The sequence below is a fragment of the Merops nubicus genome, unplaced genomic scaffold, assembly GCF_000691845.1.
Source record: "Merops nubicus isolate BGI_N331 unplaced genomic scaffold, ASM69184v1 scaffold7666, whole genome shotgun sequence".
In the NCBI taxonomy this organism is placed as follows: domain Eukaryota; kingdom Metazoa; phylum Chordata; class Aves; order Coraciiformes; family Meropidae; genus Merops; species Merops nubicus.
This window is the reverse complement of record NW_008616877.1, coordinates 25,238-48,906: the sequence shown is the minus strand read 5'-3', so window position 1 is coordinate 48,906 and position 23,669 is coordinate 25,238. Positions and strand designations below refer to the sequence as shown.

Below are 23,669 nucleotides of genomic sequence, written 5' to 3'. Positions count from 1 at the left end.
CCTTCTTCTTGGAATTCTTTTTTGTTTAAGTTATATTCAGACTAGTTTATTTACTGTTTTCAGTACCATTTGTTGAGGTACTGAGGACTTGACCACTATACTTTAAAAGCTGTGTCTATTGCTCTCAAGTACCAGCTCTCTGTCTTCCTGTCTTGGAAAGCTTTTCTCTGAATTCTTGGTTTCAAAAGATTTTTAACCACATTGATGGGCAGTGCTTATCTTTTTCCTTGAAGATACTCAAATTCCATTGTAAAATACTTGATTTTTTCATTTATATTGACCAGATAAAAAAGTGCTTAGGAGAGATCTTGGAGTTCTAGCCCTTGCATCCTCTTTGTGAACAAGTTCTTATTTAGGTTCCTTGATCTTTTGTAGAACTTTTTTAGACTTCTTTTTTTAAGCCATTTGTAGACTGAATATTCATTTCTAAATGAGAATGTGATGTTCTGAAGAGCACAGAGATGAGCTAGCCAGCAGTTGTGCATCCTCTTTGTGAACAAGTTCTTATTTAGGTCCCTTGATCTTTTGTAGAACTTTTTTAGACTTTTCTTTTTTTTTTAGCCATTTGTAGACTGAATAATCATTTCTAAAGGAGAATGTGGTGTTCTGAAGAGCAGAGATGAGCTAGGCAGCAGTTGCATCCAAGTGGAGGTCTCATCTCTTACATAAATACAAATATATGAGTCATTTTGTCTTTTGACTCCTAGTTGAACATAAAATTTCTTCTCTTATGAGACTAACCAATGAAATATTCCCATTTTCCCACAGTGCAGAACACTGTGCTACTTCATACTGTTGGGCTTTTAGGGTTTGACCACAGTGACATGTTGTACCCGAGTCTGTCTATTAGAACTAACACCATACTTTTGGTTCTACAAAGTTTTCATGGCTATTTTATGAATAAATGAGATTTAGCAACTCAGTGTTTTTAAATGAAGACTTCTGCTGTATTCCAGGACCAGTTGGAAGATGGATGATGATGACTTTGGAGGATTTGAGGTATGTTATTTGGATGACTTAATTTTGAAATGTAACTACTTTCAACTATTTTTATAGGATTTTTTAGCATTTTGTAAAATATGTAACAATGGGTTTTTTTTTTTGTGTTTCTAGGCAGCAGAGAGTTATGAGTTTGGAAATGGTGAAAAGCAGACTACATCCCCTGCTATTGCTTGGGCAGCATTTCCTACAGGTATTGATAAAATTACTATTAAAATTCTTAATGCACTGCTGTCCTTCTGTATTCACTGTAAATATTAGTGCCCTGAAGGGTTGTATATACACACAAAAAAAAGAATAGGCATCAATGAAAACCTAGTATAAGAATGTTCCTGAGTAATTATTTAGGAAGCTGTACCTCTCAAAGTTAAACTTTCTTGAGGAATGAAAGAGAAGTACAGATTATCCAGTTCAGAGGCTGATTGACATCTCATGGGAAGATGAAAGAGAACTTCACTAAAAGGCTATTCTTACTTTTGAGTATGGAAGGTCTGTTGTAAATGATGGGAAAGCATACAAAAAATAAATTTAAAAATGAGACTTAACCATGCTGCTTCCCCCATTAGATTTCTTTGACTGTGATAAAGTCTTTAGTTGCTAGGAGGAGGGGGAGAAGGATCTTTTTCACTCAAGCAGTTTTAAAGTTAAAAAACATATTACGCACCCTTTTTCTTCACCAGAATCTGAAACATTATGTAGTTACTTGTATTTATTTATACAAATGCCTGATGTCTGGATTTTAAGCAGTTAATAAAAGCTTATTGATAGTGGATACCTTTACAATATCAGTACAACTAAAAAATTAAGGAGGAGTTACTGACTGGCAATTTATTTTATTGTGGGAATTTAGATTTTACTGCTTTCACAAAAAGAAACATCACTTTAGCATCATTAGGGGGAAAAAAAAGCAACCCACAATTTAGTCTTTTGTCAGGAACTGAAGATTTCCGCCTGTTATTCAGCATAACAACATAACAAATCGTGCAAATTATAGTTTTAAAAATAAGACAAGGCTTTGTCTCAATATGGGCTATCCATAAATTATGTTCTTCAAATGTTTTAATTCATTTATTTCTGGCACTTTTGGCCTTCATCCGTTACAGAATAACTGGTTTTATTTGTCATTGGAATAAAGGAAAATACATAATAAGGAAACTATGTTTTTCCAAATTTATTTTTCATCTTGTAATTTTGACTGTTATTCAAAACTGCTGCTTAAATTCATTAACTTATTTGAATGTGTTTAATGAAATCCAATATAACTATGCGATGTCTAGCTCATGAAGTCTAATTTAAATCTGATCAGGTGTGTAGAATATAAATAATTTGTAAGCAAAATGGAAGTTTTTTATATGATTTGTAAGTGAAAGAAGTCTTAGGGTAGGTTATACGAAGGTATTCTTAGTATTTCAAAAGTAAAAAAAAGCTCTTTGGTTTCAGAATATTTTACTACTGTAAAATCTGTCGGTGACTTTTTCATGCCAGTGTTGCTGTGAATAAATTAACTTATTCTAAGAGGCAAGATTTTAATAGGATTGATCAAAATGCTTGTTACCCGTTCTAAGTTACTGTTTTTTAGTAACAGAAATAGCTGAATTGTATGAGTGATGTTATTTATATATAAGTTGTTCTTGTCTTACCCCCAAAACTTGTCAGTCAGTTTGCTGAAAGATGCCAGAAATTCAAATGTATTACAGTACTATTGAGTTTTGATAAATATGGACAAATTTTGATAATTTGGATAAATTTGATAAATTATGATGCCATCGTATACACACCCAAGATTTGGTGAACTTTATGGAGGAGGAGTATGTTACTCATCAATTTCCTGCATATCTGATATTTGTAAGATAAAAAGTTATAAAACAAAGCATGGCAACCTCTTGCAGTATTCATCAGTGTGCAGGAAGATATCAGAAATTATTTCTAAGGCCCCAGTGTTGACTGCAGTGAGCAATTTCACCCTTAGAATTTGTCTTGGGCTTCTTACTATCATCTTGAAAGTTGATTTCCTTTTTTTCCATCGACTTACAGTATGCTAAAACATTTATTGGTATGTGCAAATAGTCTTCTTATGCAGTGCTTCAAATTAGAAAAATACCTATTTATTGTGGTGGCTGGTTCAGAAAGGGAGGAAAATCAGAATTTGTGTGGCAGAAATATTATACCATTCTTTCCCCTTCTACCAGGACACTTACCAGAGAGCCTGCACCTCTTTCTGTTAGGCTTCTCTAGCAGTGTCATCTAACAGAAAACCACTGTTCTTATTCAAAATTGCAGTCCTGGTACTTAGATGTCTTTGCTTCCACTCTTAGCAAAGTCTTAAGAACAGCCTGTTGTATTTGGTCTGTTCCTTTTGATTGCTTAACTGAGGTAGGAACAAATTGTCCTTGTTACTTAGTGTCATAGATGTGATAGATTTCCTTTTTTCTTTCAAGCCTTAACAAGAGGAAGTACTAAAAAAGAATAACTACTGTATGCCCAATATCTGGGCTTTGGAAAGATGTGTGGGAACTACTCAAACATCAGTGTTTTCTTAACTTGGATTCAATAACTGTATTTGTAAAGTTGAAAAAGAGGAAAATATATTTAAACAAAGCAAAACCCAAAAATTACTTTGGGAATAAAAACTTGTTTGGAAAGATGGCATCTCTCTAGGAACAGTAATGCATTACTAAGGCTTCTGTTTAAGCCTCAGGCTTAAATACAGTTCAGAGCAGAGAACAAAAATTGAAGTTTTTAAGAACTCTAAAATAAATTATGGAGTATTCTAGTGCCTAATCACTAGCCTGGCTGGTTCTCAGAAGAGACTCAAAGAGGCTGACTATTAATTATTATGGCTGGCCATGAAACTCATGATATCTTCTTGCTTTGTGACTATAAGACACTTTTCAGTTAGTTTTTTGCTGTGGATTCGTAAACTTAACTTTTTTTGAGGAAAAAATTCTAACAGTTAGACTGTTCTCAATTTCATTTGTTGAACATTAATATTAGCATTTAAATTGAGCTATTTTTGAATACAGTGACCAAATCTAACTGAATGTGCTGTTACCGACTTCAGAGATGTTAGTGGGGGCAACTTGATACACTATTTTATTTAAGAAAGTAACTCTGAAGTGCTGTAGACTGTAGAATGGTCCTTGCAACTGATAAGCAAGATACTTAAGTGAAAGAAATAATTATTTATAAGTCAGTTTTGCTTTGTTTCTTTTTTAGGTGTATAGTAGTAGAACCATGTTTTGCAACTTGATAAAAACAAGGTTTTAAGAGCAATGTCAGTTTGCAATTCAGTAAGTACATGCTGGAACATCAAAGTGCCCAGTTTTTAAAAAAAAAAAAAATTAAAATGTTGTTGGTTTAGTTTTTTTTTTTTATTATTATTATTATTATTCTTGAAGAGGAGATGGACAAATTCTCAATTTTTCTGCGTTTCTATAGGTGTCAGGTTGTGTGCCTTTATGCCTGTAGGGGAATCTTGGAATTTAGCACTGTGCTTGCATGCCAACAGATTCTGGTGTTATCTTTGTTTTTCTAAGGATATTAATAAGTCTCTTGCTTATAGTGAATATTAGGAACAGGATCTGGGTCTCTACATGCTCTGCCAGTGTTTAATTTTGTCAGGAATTCTTCTCTGGACATCAGAAGGAGCTCATGTAATGGAGCAGATGGAAAAAAAAAGCAGACCTTCAACAGAGAAGGACAGTTTTAGTTGAGATGGAGCCTCATGGATCTGTGCTGTGGATTGTTCTAAGTAAAACAAAAGTTTTTTTTTTTTTTTTAAAAAAAAGATAAAACAAGATGAGAGATGCTTTTTCAATGAAATTGAGACAGAAGACAGAATTCCCATCTGGGAATGGGTTGTAAGTGCAGCCTGAGCAAGTGTTTTTCATTCAACCTGTGCAGATTCAGAAGGATTTTGTTTACGAGTGTTAGGTGAAACCAGAGTCATGATAATGTTAACTGGGTGAGGTGGAATTTCTTTTGTTTTAACTTCATTTTATGAGGAAATGAGATGAGGGTCATCTGTACTAGTGCACAGACAGGCAAGCAGACATCTCCATGGCTTGCAAGATGCTGTTTTCAGCTGTTGTATTGAAATGGTTATTTCCAGTAGTTTCTTTTCATAATAAATTTTGGGCTTCTGCTCAATATTAACATCTTGACTTGGGAGGAGTGGTGAAGGGCTTGGAAATAGTAGTGGGAAACTAATATATCCCTAATGAGATTGGAGGGAACTGGTTTCATTCCTTGCCTTGATTGGACAGGGTTCAAAGGTGTTTGTAGAAAGTGATATACAGCCTTTTATGATATATTTTTATATTATATATAATGATACATGATAGGATATATCTTATATGATATGCAGACCTGGTATGGTCTTTTCATTTGCTAACATATCCATTACCTGGGGAATAGTGCTTTGAAAATGAGTCCTATAACTTTTCAGATTTGACCAGCTAGGATTTACATATGTTTAAAAGATTGTCTTGATGCATGTTTATTAGATCACATACCACCTCCTCTGTCTCTCTCTCTTCCATACAGTTGTCAAACTGCTTTAAAAAACAGTCGTATTGACTGAATATTTTGGCAGTTTTCTGGTAACCAATTTCTTTAAAGCAAACCAACCAAAACTGATAGGAATGAGTTACTAGTTTTCCTGTGTTGTGTAGTCATTGAATACTGAAAGATTTGTTTCTGAGGTTCAACTAAGTGGTTGCAGTCTTGTAAACTTTTGGTAGCTTTATATGTTTTACTTAAATAAGAAGCTAGGAAATAAAATTATTATTTCCATATGGCCTTAGTTTTAAGATGTTGGAATAGTACATGTAATTACTTATTTTCTAGAATACTTTGGCTTTGGATGAATAAAACGTGGGGAAGAGCTTTCTGCTGTGAACTCTAAGAAATCATCTTGAAAGCTCATTAGAGTGGTTTTGCTTCCTCTCTGTATGTTGATGTGAAGCTGTAACCTGGGGGAGGGCAGCCAAGCATTGGTAGGAGGACATTCATGCTCATTGAAGTCAACAGAGAAATTACTGTCAGCTTTGGCATTATGTAGACATTTCCCCACTGATCCCAAGTCTAATTCCCCAGTAGATGTGGGTGTGCACCTTATTCTGGTGAATTAGTGGTCTGCAAATACAGTGATTAAAAGTGTTTGGGTTTTTTTGTGAAAATTGGGAAATTTGCTAAGGCAAAAAAAAGGCAAAATTGACACGGAAACTAAAACTCCTACAGTTTTGCAGAATGCTTTGCATGCTCTGAGACTCTTACAACATTTATTATGGGCATATTGAGTGTCAGTTGATACTTGTTAATGTAAGCACTCGTTCTTTAAGCATTTTAACACTTTCTAATATTTATCCATTAGTATTGAGCTAAAAGCAGTATGAATACAGGAAATACTTTGTTTTGAATTAAATTTACTAGTGGTTGCTTTTTGTTTTGCTGCAAAAGAAGGGTTTTTTTTTGTGTGTTTTTTTTTTTTGTTTGTTTGTTTGTTGTTTTTTTTTTGTTTTTTTTTTTTTTGTTTTTTTTTAACAGATTCTATGGTTCTTCCATAAATCAAGGTTTTCATTAACAATGATAGGTTAATTTTATTGGGTGTCTATTACTTATGCATTTTACAATGCATTTGTGTGGTAGTTTGCTGTGTATTGGCAAAAGTAAATTTGTTGATGATTGTAAAGACACTAATTTTCTGTTTATTTTTCCCTAAGCTGCTTATTGAGCACTATGCAGGCTGTAGATCCCTGTGCTTTAGTTATGATGTTGCAGTTGACAGAAATTCCTGCCTTGTAGAATACAGTTTGCTCTCTCTTACCATTGTACTTGAGCAATGGTATCTGGGGCTGGGATTTAAGCAGATGACTGAAATTTGGACACACAAAACTGGTCTTAAATTTTCTATCTGAATGTTACTTTTAACTAAAAATGTTCAGTGATACAGTTTACTGTGTAAATAGTTGTAAAGGGCTTGGCTAGGATTGGGTTAATTTTCACCAGAAGTTGGGAGGGTCTTTGAGTTGTATCATTGAACAAATGGATAGTTTAGGATGGAAATTTAGGTATTGTTTCTTGTGTTTAACAGCTGAAACCTAGATGTAGGTGCTGCAAGGAGTTTGAAACGTGCTACAAAAGTGTGTCAAAGAGTTACTATGTAGCCTTTTGCTCAGACTTCTGCTGACATCTCATCTCTTAATTGCTGGATATAAATAGCATGCAATTATGAAATGTTATTTGTGCTTATTTTTTTCAGTGGTGTATCTCATATCTAATGTCTTTTTTCTGAAGCTCAGTATGCAGGGCATCACTCATTGAATGTTAGTGGTTCGTGGTCGCTGATGGCCACACTCAAAGAGTTATGGTCAATGGCTCAATGTGCAAGTGGAGACCAGTGATGAGTGGTGTTCCTCAGGGATTGGTACTGGGACCACTGCTGTTTAACATCTTTGTCAGTGACCTGGACAGTGGGATCAAGTGCACCCTCAGCAAGCTTGTAGACAACAGTAAGCTGTGTGGTGTTGTCAACAGAGTAGAAGGAAAGGATGCCGTCCATGGGGACCTTGACAGGCTTGAGAGGTGGTTCCATGCCAACCTCATGAAGTTTAATAAGGCCAAATGCAAGGTCCTGCACCTGGGATTGGGGCAATCCTAAGCACAAATGCAGGCTGGGCAGAGGATGGATTGAGAGCAGTCCTAGGGAGACAGACTTGGTGGTACTGGTTGATGAAAAGCTCAACATGAGCCAACAATGTGTGAGTGCAGCCCAGAAAGCCAACCGTGTCCTGGGCTGCATCAAAAGAAGCATGGTGAGCAGGTAGAGGGACCTGATTTTCCCCCTCTCTTCCACTCTTATGGGAGCCCACCTAGAGTACTGCGTCCAGCTCTGGAGCCCTCAACACAAGAAGGACAAGGATTTGTGGTCATAGGATGAGGGGTTATGGTTTCAAACTGGAAGAGGGTAGATCTAGATTAGATGTAATGAAGAAGTTCTTTGCTGTGAGGGTGGTGAGACACTGGAACAGGTTGCCTTGGAGAGGTTGTGGATGCTCCATCATTGGTTGTGTTCAAGACCAGGTTGAATGGGGCCTTGTGCAACCTGGTCTAGTGGAAGTCTTCCTGCCCATGGTGTGGGACTTAAAGATGATCTTTAAGGTGCCTTCCAAGTCAAACCATTCTGTGATTCTATGATTCTGTATTTGTCTGCTTGGTTTTGTTTCCAGAATTCCTGATCCCCCAGTGATTTTAACAGTTGTTTGAGCTTCATTACTGGGATAAAGATACAGAATTTTTCTTGCATGAGCAAGACTGCAGGCTGTCACTGATCTCTGTTTCTATTGACAAACTGCATGGTTTTGTAATTTCTTATATGCAAATTTTTGATAGAATATTCTTAATATTGGGAAGGGTTCAGAAATTATAGTTTGGGGTTTTTTTTAAAAGTCTATTTCTGCCAATATCTTATATTTGCACCTTATTCCAGCCTTCTTGGTCATATGGTTTTTGAGATACCTGTAATTAAGCACATGTGGCTTGAACTCTTCCCTTTCAGATATCAGAAATAAGACTTTAGCATGAAGACTTGTGTTGTGTGATTTGGAACTGTGCAGCATAAGGTACCTCTGAGTTCATGGATGTGAGTACTCTGTGGGATGCAGGATTTCGTGTGGGTGAGCTGTGAAACATTAGTGCAGGAAGTTTCAGCCCAGTTTATTTAAAAAGACACGTGGAGATGACCACAAAAACCAGAGTTTTGTAAGACTTTTATTCTTCTATTATATTCAGCCAATAAAAAGGAGGTGGCTTGTCTGCAGGCCTGTACAGCTGGTTCCTGGGGAACCCCTTGGCTTTAGCTGTGGGGAGCTTAGCTTATGCCTGGAGACCTGTGATGGATTGTGGGGCAGGTGATGGGCTACGTAGATGGTTGGTGGTGCAGTTCTGCCTTTTGTCCTTGGGTGTGGGAACTTCCAGCTGCCTGTAGGATGACAGTGGCATGTGGATATGATGGGTGGTGTGGAGGTCCCTTTATTTATGGCTGTGGGGTGTTTCCAGCTGCCTGTAGGTCCATTACAGGGTTTGGAGATGGTGGGTGGTGGAGAGATCCCTTTGTCCTCAGCTGTGAAGGAGCTTCCAGCTGCCTGTAGGACCACAGTGGCGTGTGGAGATGGAGGGTGGTGTGGAGCTCCCTTTGTTCATGGCTGTGGGGCGTTTCCAGCTGCCTGTAGGTCCGTGACAGGGTTCAGAGACGGTGGGCGGGTGGGGTTTGGAGATGGTGGGTGGTGGAGAGATCCCTTTGTCCTCGGCTGTGGGGAGCTTCCAGCTGCCTGTAGGTTCACCCTGCAGTTCAGACTGGGGCTGTGTGTGGTTTTTTCCTTACCCTTTGGTGCATGTTCCTGTGGACAGGTGTGGCGCTCTCTGGATGAGGAGCGGATGCTTTGGTCTGGATCTGTCTGTCTGCATGGCTGCATCTGTCAAATCAGAGAGATTTGGGGGGGCAGGGGAGAGAGTCAACATCCAAAGCAGTCACTTACCATTGCAGTCACTTTCCATCCCTTCAGCTCTCCCCTGCCTCCCTGGCTGAGCCTCTCCCAGCTTCCTGCCTGGGCTGTCCATCCCATGACCCCTGATGGCCAGGAGACACCCCTCCTATGCCAGCTGTGCCAGCCACCCCCCAGTGATATGGGCCACCACCAGTGTTCTGGCCACTGCATCACTTGTGATGGTGCCAGGAGCTTACATGGGGCCCAACCCACAGCTCTCCAGGGTGAAAGGATGGGTGGGGAGCTCCCTCTGTCCATGGCTGTGAGGAGCTTCCAGCTCCCTGCATGACTGTGCTGGGATACAGGCAGGATACTTAGCTCTAGACAGAGAGGACAGGAGCATGCTGTGTTCTGGTCCCACCTCTCTCTGCGTGTCCAGCTGGGATGCACAAAACCAGCAACAAGAGAGGGAAGAAGAGCCAGTCTGCACTCTCCTGTTTGGCACAGCCCTTGTTGTGTGCCCATCCAGGGCTGGATGTGTCACCAGCTGCCCTGTGGGATGGGCAGCCACCAATGTTCTGCCTGCTGTGACATCACCAGCACTGGTGCATCCCTGTGACATGGACGATTCAAGCAAGAAGAAACAAATTTTACTAAAATAATAACAACTGATCATGCTGGGGAGTGAAACTGAGTAGCTGTGGCAGGAGTTTAAAGAGCAGCAGCTCAGCAAAGGTGAGGATAAAATTAAAAGCAGCAGGGCCTATCTAGTGTCCAGTTTTAAAGACTTGTGCTGCTGAGATTTGTGGGTCTGGGGGCTAGGTTCTAGAAGAAGAATGCTCGTCAAGTTGACAGGTTGGGTGTCTGAGCAGCGGTGCAGGTTGCCCAGGGGGGTGGTGGAGTCTCCACATCCTTGGAGATGTTCAGTAGCTGTCTGGACAGGGTCCTGGGCAACTGGCTCTCAGTGTCCCTGCTTGAGCTTGTCTGCTGTCCTGTGCAGGGCTCCTGAGGAGCCCTGCAGCATCCAGCCCTGGTGCCTTCCACCCACAGGGGTTCCTCTGGGTTACATGTGTCTTTGCAGATGTGCATATCGTGGGAGTATGTACACACACATATTTAAAGGTGCATAAATATAAGGGGACAAGGACAGGAAGGAACAACCCCAAAAGGTTACCAAAAAAGACAGCAGAAACTGGAAGAACCATCCCATGGGTTCATGAATTAGCAGCTTTATTTTGAGGAACTTGATGTCCTTGAGGTGGTTACTCCGTTCACAGCCGTGGTGATTCTCTGCTTGTGGGGCTATGAAGGGGTGCAGAGATGGAAGGTGGTGGGGAGGTTCCTTTTGTTGGTGGCTGTGGCGAGCTTCTAGATGATGGAGTATGGAGGAAGTGAAATATGGAGCTGGTAGATGGTGTGGAGACTCCTTTGTCCATGGCTGTGAGGAGCATCCAGCTGCCTGTAGCACATGATGGGATCCAGAGAAGATGAACAGTACACAGATAGCTTTGTCCTTATCTGTGAGGAGCTTCTACTTGTGTGTAATGGTAGGGTATGGAGATGGCAGATGGTAGTAGGGTACAGAGGTGTTTGAAGGTCTGGTGCTGCTTTTGGCCATGACTCTGATGAGCTTCCAGCTGCCTGGAGGACCATAATGATCAGTGGAGACAGAGAGGGGTGGGGTGATCCCTTTGTCTTTGGCTGTGGGGTGCTTCCAGATGCATTTAGCTCCATGATGGGGTATGGAAACAGAAAGTGGTGTGGAGATCTTGTCATCCTCAGTGGAGGGGTGCTCCCAGTTGTCTGTAGGTTTCTTCTGCAAAGTCATGTATTTAGTTGAATAATTTTAAACCACACTGTTCAAAGGTGTTCAGCAGTTGTTACTCCTCATTTCATAGGTTTTACTTTAACTTCAAAGGTGGGGGGTTTGCTTCTGTTTTTCCTTCCTCCCTTAAAATCCTGAACATTGTTATCAGAAATGCAATCACTGAAAGCTCAATTTGATTGTAGAGGGTTCCACATAAAGCTGTATTATCTGAAAAACAGTTTTATGTCTAGTATTAGACACCCAAAAACATGTGTATCACTTAAGCTTTAATCTCTGTGAGTTTCCATTCCTCGTCTGTATCCAGACTTATTTTCTGGGTTTACTTTTGTGATGAATATTTTATATGTGGACTATGCCTATAGTGTGGTGATCATCACCAAAGGATGAACACTAACACCAGTATAGACAGTTATGGTAAGAGAAACAGATTGTCTGCTCAGTCAGAATTGCCTGGTGCATTATTTTAGTTGGTTTCCCATCTGCTGGAAATTGATTTAAAACTGAAATTCAGGGTACTAAGTGATAGCATAAAACAGAGATTTGTTTTTTTTAGAAGAAAAAGGGTCACCTCTGTCATGTCAATGTCATTTGAACTAACTGAGTAGGTAATGGTTATAGGAAGCTGCTTTTCTAAGACATTTGGAAGGGGAGAGGAGTTTCACGTCTTTATGGTACACCCAGGAAGCCTGAAAAGTCCAATTTCTAATTCTGGAGAAGCGTTTTACTGTTGAAGGTGCAGTTGTGCCCCAGTCCTTTATTTTATCCTGATTGCCTAAACCAATTCCTGTTCTGTTTGCTGAATTAGTGTCCCCTGGGCTTTTCATCCATTTTCTGTTTGCTGCTCAGCTGGTGGGTTTGGCTTTTTTTTTTTGTTCCACACATCTGAATCTACCATTTCTGCAGTTAGCATCCTGATATTTTTCTGTGTTGTGTACTATTTTCTTTCATCTTTTTGTTATATGAGGTTTGCATGTTCCTCTATCTTAACCTGAATTTATGATGATGATTTGAGCTGCTTCTAAAGCAACTGGATATGCTTTTTGAGTCTACTGCAAAGGCATACCTGTAGCTGACCATATCCAAGTTTGCAGGACTTTGCTGTTAAATTAACAATGTATGCAAAGCTTTCCCTTCCCCTTTTTAAAAATTGGGTTTCTGTCTCAATCTTTTGTGAAAGTGCTCAAGCTTCTGTTGTTTGGGGTTGATAATGATGACCCACTGTTCAGGATTTTTATGGCATAACTCAAAAGTGCTATGGAAGAGCTCTCACTCCAGTACCTACACTTAAGTTTTATTAGCTTGAGAGTTATTTACTTTATTTGCTTTTGATCCCTTTATTAAATGTAAAAATGCTTTTATGATGCCTCTTGGTAAGATGTTTGTATATGTCTTCTACGACAACTGAGGATTTTTTAATCTGTAATTTAGAACATTTATAAAAATGATACAATTTATAAAATTTAGGAAACTGTAAGATATGGTTTTATGGTTGACTTAAACTGATTAAAGATCATATTGAAGCTGAAAGGTTATGTAAATAGAAAGAGACTACTTAAAACTGCTGCTTTTGGTGGAAGTTGTCTTGCAAAACTTCTGTGTAAATTACAAGTCTGAATTTAGTGTGACTACACAATTTTGCATGTCCTTAATTTGATAGTACTCAAAAATGCAGGAACTTTCTATGGAATTATTGTTCAGTGCAGTTAGATGAGAGTTTAACCTTACATTAATATGACTCTACTTGTTGCTGGGTTTTGCCAGGCACATATTTCAGAAATTGAATTACTTGTTGAAAACATCTTCATATTGTGTATTTGCTTTCTGTTTTATTTTTTGCATTAGTATCTGAAGTCCACATACCTCCTGATGTTCTTCTGGAGCACCCTGTGCCTTCCTCCTGCCTGGTTCCTTCTGACTCGTTCAGTTTAGCAAGTGATAACGTGGCAACAGCTCCTGTTATAAACTCAGCTGCTCTTGAAGAACAGGTAAACCCACAACTTCTGTGTTTAGCTATGGGAACTTGATGTGCTAAATATCTTAGCGTTTTGTCTTTTTGATTTAAAAATTTAGATTGCAAATTTAGATTGAATTGCCTTTTAAGAGCAAAAGGCCCTTGGATTTCTGTGATGCAAACTTTGAAGTAAAATATTTTTTAATTTATGTTTGAATCCTGTAACTGAGAGACACTATACTGCTTTGGTACAGACTGCAAGAGAGGTGAGTGTGTTAAGGGGTTGTTAGAAATATATTGCTAGGCATGAAAGTGGAAAACAATAGCAGGAAGATTCTCTAAAAAAAAAATTGTTACTATTAAAGCTGTAAGATTATGTCTGTACATGTATGTCATAGTTGTATGTTTTCTAGAGTGGTTTTACGATTAGAGAATTCATGTATAATCTTTACTTAGAACTCAAGTTAATTATAATTAGTTATTTTATTTTACCCTTTTCCCCCATTACTTTTATTTTTTTTTTTTTAAATTATTACTTTTTGTGATCTGACGCAGTCCTAGTTGTGTGATCATGATCTCTCCATGTGGCTGCAACACTGCTGAGAACTCAGCTTCACTTTAGGAGGTGATAGTATTTAATTTTGAACTAAACAATTAGGTGAACAAGGAAGAGAAAAGAGTATCTGCCTGTAAATTAGCAGAAGAATGCTAGATTACTGTGCGTGAGAATTAAATTTATTTACCCTTCTCAGTGACTTTTTATTGCCATCGATTGCAGTGACACCTGTATGAACAAATTTGGAAGGTTCCTTGTTTCAGGGTGCATAGTAGTATGCACCTGGATGAGAAAATGCTCTTGTCTTTCTCTGAACCAACCAATACTCTGGGCTAGTTTGCAGCCCTCCCATTTTCGGCAAGCACTTGTTTTCTTATTCTTCAAGTAGTCTCATCAAGTTCTAGGGCTGTCTATGGTGAAAATTGAATTTCACAGTTAAATCAGATTTCCATAATCTGATCATTCAAAAACATTTCACCAGAACTGTGTAAACAACTTGTATAAAAGACTTGATTTGGTTAAACTGACTCTTACTGGTTCTCCTGTGATCAGCGCCTGTGTTCACACTTCCAGAAAGACTGTAGCTAGTGCAGCTCCAAGAGCTCAGTCTTAGTAATTAATTAGTTATTGTTTTGTATTTCTTCCCAGACTATAAAAAGTGGACGTGTGCCCAGATGCAATTGATACCAAAGAAATTTTCTTTTTTTTTTTGGGTTTTCCTGTTGGTTTCCTTGTTTGTTTTTCCTTGGGGGGTGCACAGTGTTTGTTTTCTTTTTTGACTGATGTCAGCCAGGGCCATTTTCTGTGTTGATAGTTCTTCATCAGCCTCTCTGACAATGTTTTGATATGTAAATTTCTACCCTTTTTGATTTGACTGCCAGTGCAATGTGGATAACCTGTGTCCTTTCCTCTTTGAGCTAGACCAGCAACTTTTCAGCTTGCGTGTTTGCTGGAAAGATTGTTTTGGATATTCCAAAATACCAAAGCTTAGGTGTATGTTTTAAAACTCAAAAGTCATTTAGTTAGGTGATCTTACCAAAAATAAGAAATAAATTTTGTTGCTTCTGAATAATTGTGTGCCAGTTCTAGTTGTAGGCTGTGTTTCAGTTCTTTTCTTCTTGTTCTAGACAGCTACTGACAGGTCCATGGTTCCATAAACTTCTCTTTTTAATGCAGGAAATAATGCAGACTAAAGAATACAACAGCAGCAAGTGTTAGTAAAGGAAGAAAGGGAGTTGAGAGGAGGTCCTTTAACATTATTTTGAAATGGAGATCAGACTTTGTACTTTTGGATAAACTAAAGGAAAATGGTGGGCACAAAATTATAATAAAATATTCTTACATCTGTTAGAGCAGGGTGTTAGGAGAATTGTACTCTTCTATAATTGTACCTCCAGAGCCTCTTGAGGCTGAACATTTCAGGTTCCAACATCACAATTTTTGGCAGTGTCAGACTAATCTTAAGTAGTACTCAAAAGTAGAATTAGCACCTCAAGCTTCTCTTTGCTTCCTACAGAAAAGGAATTCAGAGCACAAATTGCAGCTTTCTTTCTGGCTGTCTGTCTACTGGATCTCATGTATCCATGTACAGTCAAGATCTCAACTATTTTTATTTGTTTCTTTCTTTTGAATCCTTTGAGAGGTACTTATTTATTGGAAAGTCAGTATGTTATTTAAGTGTCTGTTTGGAATAAAAGGTGTTAAGGGAATGGGTTAAATCAGATTAGTCAAACCACTTGTAATCAACACATTGATGTTCTTTTCATCACCCCACACCAAATCTGAAGTGTTCTTGGCTTTCAAATTGCTGAAAAAGTGGCAGCTGAAATTAATTTATTAACTTTTTCCTTTGAAGTTCCTATGCTGCAATTTAACAAAGTGGTTTGGGTTTTTTTTTTTTTTTTTTGCTTTGGCTTGTGTTAATTATACCACAAAATATTTTCAACCTCACCTAGTTTATTTTTGTGCTTTTCTGAAAGTCTAGACTTATTATCAGTGTTTCATCTGTTTTGGGTCGTGTATTCTTGAAGCATTCGTTTCAGATTTTGTACTTCTACAGTTCACTGAAATAACATTAACTAAATATTGTAGACATGTCCATTGGGATGTGCTCTTATTCTGATGGTCTAACCTCAAGATAAGATATTTATTTTAGCACAAAAATTTGTATTGCCTTTCCATGGCTACTGTTTGCAGTCTGTATTGCATGAAAACATGGAGTGACTAATCCAAGAAGAGTTTAATTCCATGTAAGCCTGAAGCTTTGAGACACATGATTCAGTTTCACTTCTCTCTCTTCACCTCTTTTGAGTATTTTGACCTCATTGGAAACCAAAATATTCCATTCCATCCTCCTTCTTAAAGCCTTCTCCTAAACTATTACTGAAAAGCAGTTAGTGGAGGAGATCAGAAGGACTGATGTGAATCCACCTAGAATTACTAGGTACTGTTGCATTGCTGGAGCTTTCTTTTTGGCCAGCACACCCTACATATAAGAATGTGCATGGGCCATTTCAGAAAAGCATGGTTTCAAAACAGTAACCTTAATGTTTACAGTTCTTAAGTTCTGTAATATCCTCTGAAAATTAAATTGGACTTGACTGGGATGTTCAATTCTCTTTAGCATTTTCGTGACCATTTTGTTTCTTGTATGAATTAGCTTCAAGCAGATATTCCAGTTGCCTCTTTGAATGTGACTGAAGACAAGACTTCAGGTGCATCAACCATTGCTGATACAGAGAGAAAAAATGAACCGAAGAGCTACCTTCAGCAAGCTGTCACAAACCTAGAGATCAAGCTTTCTACTGCTGAAGAAGAAAAATTAAAAATCAAGAAGGTATGAATAATTTTTTTTTAAATGAAAACTTTTGGAATTTGTACAGATTTTAAATGTAGTTTGAGTTGGCAGAGATTTGCATTTAATTTTTCATAGAAAGTAGCCAAATTCTAGAGAACTTGGCCAAATTTTGCCAAAATACTTTTTTTTGTGTGTGTGTGTCTGTTTTAGACTGAATTTTTCTAAAGTTTCAGGGAAAAAAAATTTCTTCTTGGAGGAGGAAAAAAAGATAAGGAAATATAAAATAAAAAAAAAAGTTTTATTAACATGGAGCCATGAGGTTAGAAGACATAGTGATTCCCCCATGTTTTGGGAGTGACTGTGTGGTCACTAAAGTTGAAAGTATCTTTGGATATCTTTATGAACATAACATGTAACACTTTTTTTTTTTTTTCTTCTCTTTTTTTTTTTTTTTGGAAGCTCTGGTAACTAACTTCTTACTACCCCTTCTGACTTGAATATGGTAGAGTGCCAAGAAGGTCTATGTCTGTAGTTATGTGTCTGAGTACTGAGGTCACTGGGGCATGGGAGAGTGAGTTTAATTTTTGCTATTTTTGATACAGTTCCTTGATAGCTATGAAGGTGTGCTGTGGAAGGAGAAAATGGCTTGTTTGGAATGAAAATGAGGATGAGTAACTAGAGCCAAAGATGAGGAGGTCTGGAATGGATTTATTTTGGTAGGAATTAAGTGCATAGAGGAGGACTGGAAGGGAGAGATGATTACAGACTATAAGGGGAGACAGGCTGAAAGCTAGCCTCTGAATTGAGGGAGTTCTGCACAGCCAGTCTCTACAGTTGAATCAAAGACTTTGAATCTCAGGAACTGTTTTATTATTTTGTCCAAAAGCAGGATTGAGCTAAGCAGACCTGCTCTTTCTGTCCTCCTTATGACCCTCTCAGTTGTGCCTTTGTTTGAATAGCTGTACAGTGGTCTGGCAGGTCATTTGTTTCTATACTAGCTTCCTGTGTGGCTGCAGAAATAGGAGTTCCTGAGCAACTGAAAGGATGCCAACAGCTTATGTGTAGTAGGAATGAGTTTGGTAGAAGCAACAGCTGCATTAAGAAAAACAAAGTCTTTAGCTCTTTGTATAGCAAATAATTCTGCAGTTTGTTGTCAGTAGTGTCATTGTCCTCACTCTCTATTGGTTCATGTTGGGCAGGCTTCTAGACTGACTTTCTACAAGATCACAGGCTATTTTAAAATTTTACTCCTTTTGGAAACATAGGTAGAGATCATTAGGACTATATATAATGGAACTTCTGCCTTTGTAGTGAAAACGTTTCCTAAAAGTATATTTAAATATGCTGCTTTTCAAATGCTGAAAGACAGAACAAACTACTAAATAATATGGAAATAATTGGAGTAGAATAATTCCAGTTGGAAGGAACTTACAACAATCATCTGGTCCAACTGCCTGCGCACTTCGGGGCTCACCAAAAGTTCAAACATATTATTCAGGGCGTTGCCCAAATGCCTCTTAAACATTGACAGGCTTGGGGCATCAACCAGCTCTCTAGGAAGTCTGTCCCAGTGTTTGTCCAGACACTTGGTAAAGAAATGTTTCTTAATGTCAAGTCTGAACTTTCCCTGGCAGAGCTCTGAACCATTCCCATGTGTCCTGACACTGGATCCCAGGGAGAAGAGATCAGCACCTCCCCCTCCACTTCACCCCCTCAGGACGCTGTAAAGAGCAGGGAAGTTGCCCCTCAGTCTCCTCCAAACTAGCCAAACCCAGTGACCTTAGCCACTTCTCACAGGACATGCCTTCCAGGACATGCTTTTGATTTTAAATACCTTATACTTCTTGAATATGTCTCAATTAATAGGCCGCAGTCAGAGTTTTCTTGCACAACCTTTTATTTCTGTATATATTATGATAGCAAATGTCATAGTCTTCAGAGATGAACGAGTTGCAAAGATGAACTGAATCTGTGTTTTTATAATTTGCAAATGTTTGTAACTTTACATACTTTCTTTTGTAAACTTTATAGGAGTTAGAATGTTTACTGGAAAAACACAGTATTCTAGAGATGAATTTCCTGAAGGAAAAAAAAGGAGTAATTTCACATCAAGATCATTACAAGACGCTCCAGGTAATTTGTTTCCTTTAGTATCTTAGTTTTTTTTCTGAGTGGTTTTGTATAGAGTATATTTATGTCCTACCAATAATCTGTTAACTGTCTACAGGCCTGCTCCAAAGCTTTTTAAGTCTTAAGAATTTATAAGGTCTTTAGATCAGAGTCTGACTTTCAGCATTAGTGGGAATATATAAGTAGCCCATTTGCATAAGTACATTATTGTAACTTGGATCACTCATCCTTATTGTGATCTATTTCATAGAACAGTCAAAAAAAATGCTTTTCACAGTAGATGGGTGTTTAGCATGTTCGAGAGCACCTACGGCCAGTTATTTGTGAAGTATGAGCTGACCTGAAGATGGAATAGTTTGTGTTGCATAATAAAAATCTCTGAAGTGTAATTATATGCTAGACAATGGAATTAGAACTGCTTCCACTGCAAAAATCAACATCGTTCATTAAACACATGTGTGAAATCTGACATACAAGACAAGTTTTTACTAAGTTTTCAGTCTTCTTCCCCTGTTCTAGCAGGACAAACTAAATGTTCTAGATGTACAACGTTTCAAAAGTTCCCTGTTGGTAATTCAGCTTCACTTAGGTGTTTTTGCTGGCGTTGATGTTTTTAAGTAGCTACTGCATTGTTTCCCATTGCTATTTAAGGGTCACTGTAATAATTTGGGTTGAGTCCCTGGCTGTAGTGCTTCCTAGAACTTATGCTAATATAATCATCTAATAGTGTTGGGTATTTTTTTTCCTTGTGTGTAACGTCCTAGTCAATAACAGAAATGTTTGCTTAGCTATGTTATAAAAATAAGTTTTGATTAAAAACCTTCTCATTTATAAAATATCGTAATATATATAGTTAATAATCATCAACCACTCTTGACAATAGAAACAGTGAATTTTATTTTTTAATACTTTCACGATGCTCTTCAAGCAGAAGTATTAAAGTAGTGGAAGTGTTGGTGAGCTTTGCAAGTGTTAGTCTCTGTACCATATCCCTTTGAGTTTGGTACTACAGTTTTAAAGAATGGCAATGAAAGGGTCATAACCTTTTGCAGAAAAACTCATGCACTTCCTCTTGTTGTCTTCTGGATATAGCCCAAATCGAATCAGAGAAGAAAAGTGAGCCATGCTTCTAAGAGCAGACAGTTAAAATTACTTCCCTGAAACCTGAACATTGGATGCCTTCTGTTAGTACAGCTTTTAATGCCAATTCCTTTTGTCTTTCTCCTTTGGCTCCTACAACACTAGGGTCAACACCTGTGGCCACACACTGAGTCAGTCTGGCAGCTATGCAGTACAGATGTCTGTCTTGCTAGCATTTCTTTTCCCACTAGAAACAGCTGGTTATTAGTGCTGTTGACTTGAGAAGCTTAAAAGCAGCCTATAGTCATGGCTAGCATAACTTTTTGGAACTCTCAGGGTAAGACTTCCAAGTGAACTGGTTCTGGCATCCTAAACATTAGGTGTGCATTGACTTAATTTCCCTTAAATGAAATTTCTGTGTTAATATTTGAGTGTAATATGTAAAACAGATGCTTCATGAGATGGTTCTAACTGTATTTTCCATGAGGATGGATTATTTCATGCACCTTTATATTTGCTAATTAACTGACTTCTGGCACTGGTGACCTAGGGGACTCTCAAAAGTTGACCTGGAGGTTATAAAAGCCGGTCAGATCTTTAACAAGGTGATTTTTAGACTAGACTAACTTCTTTTTGGAGGAAGTTATTGTACTTAGTTCTGAGAGATTTGATTAATATTTGTAAACTAAGCCATTTCCTATTGATTTCTGACTCAGTCAAGGGCAACAGTTATGTTTTGGTGTCACAAAATTGTTTCAATAAAATACACTTTGAGTTTTTTTTCTGATAAAGTAGGAATATAAAACATATTACAGATATTTTCTTTGAGTTGAGTTATCATCGAGTGAAGTGAATGGTGTTCCAGACCAGTCACAAAAATTCTTCATTGCAGCTGTAAAAAAAAAAAAACTTATACTTAATTTGGTAGTACTGAAAATGGAAGAACTGAATGGTAGTGATAATCACTGTTCCTAATTGGCAGGGCAGAATTCCAAGTCTTTGCTATAGTGTTAGCATTTAATAGATGGAGGACAATAGACTGTCGCCCCATGACACCACATTTATGCTTGTGTAAAAGGGAAAAGTAAAAAGTTCAGTATTTCATATAATAAAATTAGCTTTAAAAAAATCAAGATTGAACAGAGCGTGTAGTATTTCCACATTCTTAATGTTATTTCCATATGTTAGTACAACAACCAGAGACAGTAAAGGGGCAGCAGTGGGTTCATAAATAGAATAAACAAATTGCTATTAACTAGTATTACTGAGTTGTTTGGATATTTAATTTAAGGGTCCCTTTGAGATATTGAATTCATATAAGCTGGTAAAATTAGAGTTATGATTCCCACATTCCCACTTTGGTATTTCTTGTGTTTAAGAGGCAGAATAACATGCTGTAATTCTAACTTCTTTATATACAAAAAGTAGCTGAGTTAGAATTGCTGTTGGAAGTGTGATTTTCGTGTTCTTGACTTGTGTGCAGTGTTGCAACCATAAAGTTGCATAAATTCATTAGCATTATAATTCCTTGCTTATTTAGGGAGGAAGAAAGCAAATGGCAACGTGTGTCTGTTTCGTTTTGGTTTTGTTGGTATGTTAGTCTTATTTTTTTCCCTTTTTCTGATCATAGTCATATATAGTGAACTCAACTTTTAACACCTCATCTCACCTCTAAATGTGAGGCACTGCATATTTACAATATATTTTATGCTTGTTGGTAATACATGATTTTGACTGTAATGTAGAATTACTGGTCATTTTAATCCTATAAATCTAAATTTTTGCTGCAACCCCATTGCAGTATGTTGTAGAAATTAATGAATTTCTCATTTAAAAAATATCAAACCCTAATTCCTAATGCTGTGAAAACCCATCAACAGTGAAATGAATACTTCCATTTAGTTGGTGATGTTCTCTTATTTGCAAATCAGAGCAGGAACATTTCATTTCAGAAGGAAAAATAGTGCCTGGGTTGTAGCACTCTGAGTATGAACTTAATTCTTTGGACAGATTGTTTGGCTGATAAGACTTCTGGTGTTTGGTCTATCTACAGACAACTGGTTTTGATGATTCACAAAGAACTGGATCTTACTTCTCCTCTGCTATTTCTTTGATTTACCACATAGTCACATTTAAAGTAATGTGTTGCTGCTGGAAAATTCTAGTTGTGGTTATACACATTTTTCCCATCATCAACCCTTTCTGGAAGTTCAGCAGCCTGTTTTTTCAAAGAACAATACAGTTGATGTGATGTGATCCTTCTTTTTGAAGCAGACCCTTTTTTCATTTGGCAAATGGCATCTATTCCTCTGACTTAACAAATCTATAGTTGTTTTGAAAACACCAAAAATGTTTTCTTTTGGAGTCCTTTGTTTCTGTTCCACTTTTTTTTTTTTTTTTAGGGAATGTCTTTTAAATATTTATTGAAAAAAAATTACTTTAATGTGCTTATTTTATGTAGCAATATTCCTTTTGCTGCGAAAAGTCATGGTTGAAAATTAATTAGCTTAGTGCTGCAATTTCATTTTTGAATGATATTTTTGTGTGTAGAAAAACAGGCCAGATAGACTCCATTCTAAAATGATGTTTTAGAAAAATAAGCGTATGGAGAAGAAAACTTTGACAGGTCAGTATATCATATCCAAAGAAACTTCACTAAGTCATGCACTAACATCTAGCTGGGATTAAATGGCATGGTAACAACCTAAGTACAGTCGTTCCTGGTGTTAGAAGTTGTTTCATTTATTTCTGGAACTGTTGATATTTGGGGATTATTTTTTTATTTTCCTTTGTGTACCTGTGCAGTTGTCACATTTAAATTATAAAGTTTCAAATTATGAGGAAAACACTTTGAGTAAAGACAGGAAAAAGTACACTTGAGATTTTGGGCTAGTTTCTGCCCTCCTAATTCTGAGGGATGAGTTTATTCTCATTAATATTGCCTGTTCATTTGGGGATTTTTGTATGTTAGGCCCATCACACGCAGTCATGTAAGATAATATGCATGTTTGGTTATGTCTGTCTTCTTGGTTTTGGAGATGATGCTTCAAAACTTTAAAACACTTCATAAAGTATATAAAAATTAAAACTTTATGTTAATGCTAGATTCTTCATACAGTTTTGCTTTTAAGTAGAATTGTACAATGATTTTTATACAGTTTAGGAAATGAACGTAATGTAATCTCAAAATTTACACCTAATACATGTAAAAATTTGCCTGTATTCATAAGTTGTTGAAAAAAGAATGTTAGATAATGTGATGAGGTCTGTTTTTATGTGTATGCATCCTTTTTATTTTTTCCTCTTTCTTATAGTATTTAAAGTGATGTCTCCTAACTGTTGTGTCCCCTCTGCTTCATTTCTTTCAGAATTGTATTAAGCCTCATAATATTTTGTAATGTATTTTAACATCAGAGGATTGTAGAATGCCTTAGGTTGGAAGGGACCCTAGAGATCATCTCATCCAACCTCCCTGCTGTGGGCAGGGATGTCTCTCAACTAGACTGGGTTGCTCAATGCCTCATCCAACCTGGCCTTGGACACCTTCAGGGAGGGGGCATCCACAACCTCGTTTTGATAGAGACCAGTTTTTCTATTTGGGGGGATAACTCTAGGTAAAAAAATAAATAAATAAAATAAATGGTAGCAATGGAAGATCACATCCAAGAATTTGTCTGTTGACAAGCTGAGCTGTTGTCGTTCAAGGCCACTCAGCTGGAAGAAAGCCACTTGCTGACTCCTACCCTCTTCCAGTGGGATGTAGAGGAGAAAATGCAACCAAAAGGTTTGAGAGTCAAGACAAAAGACAGAGAGGACACACTCACCAGTTATGGTTATGGACA

At 37.6% G+C, this 23,669-nt stretch overlaps 1 protein-coding gene across 1 annotated transcript in view; it reads left to right on the top strand.

Annotated features, from left to right (window-relative positions):
- Positions 1–969: 969 nt before the first annotated feature.
- Positions 970–23,669, top strand: part of LOC103775500 (coiled-coil domain-containing protein 91-like) — a gene marked incomplete at its 3' end in the record, with an annotated part of 38,634 nt that continues 15,934 nt past the window's right edge. Inside the window, exons 1-5 of the mRNA XM_008942958.1 lie at positions 970–999; positions 1,114–1,192; positions 13,156–13,298; positions 16,480–16,656; positions 18,649–18,750. Coding sequence (XP_008941206.1) covers positions 970–999; positions 1,114–1,192; positions 13,156–13,298; positions 16,480–16,656; positions 18,649–18,750 — 531 coding nt within the window. The remainder of the gene's footprint in view (positions 1,000–1,113; positions 1,193–13,155; positions 13,299–16,479; positions 16,657–18,648; positions 18,751–23,669) is intronic.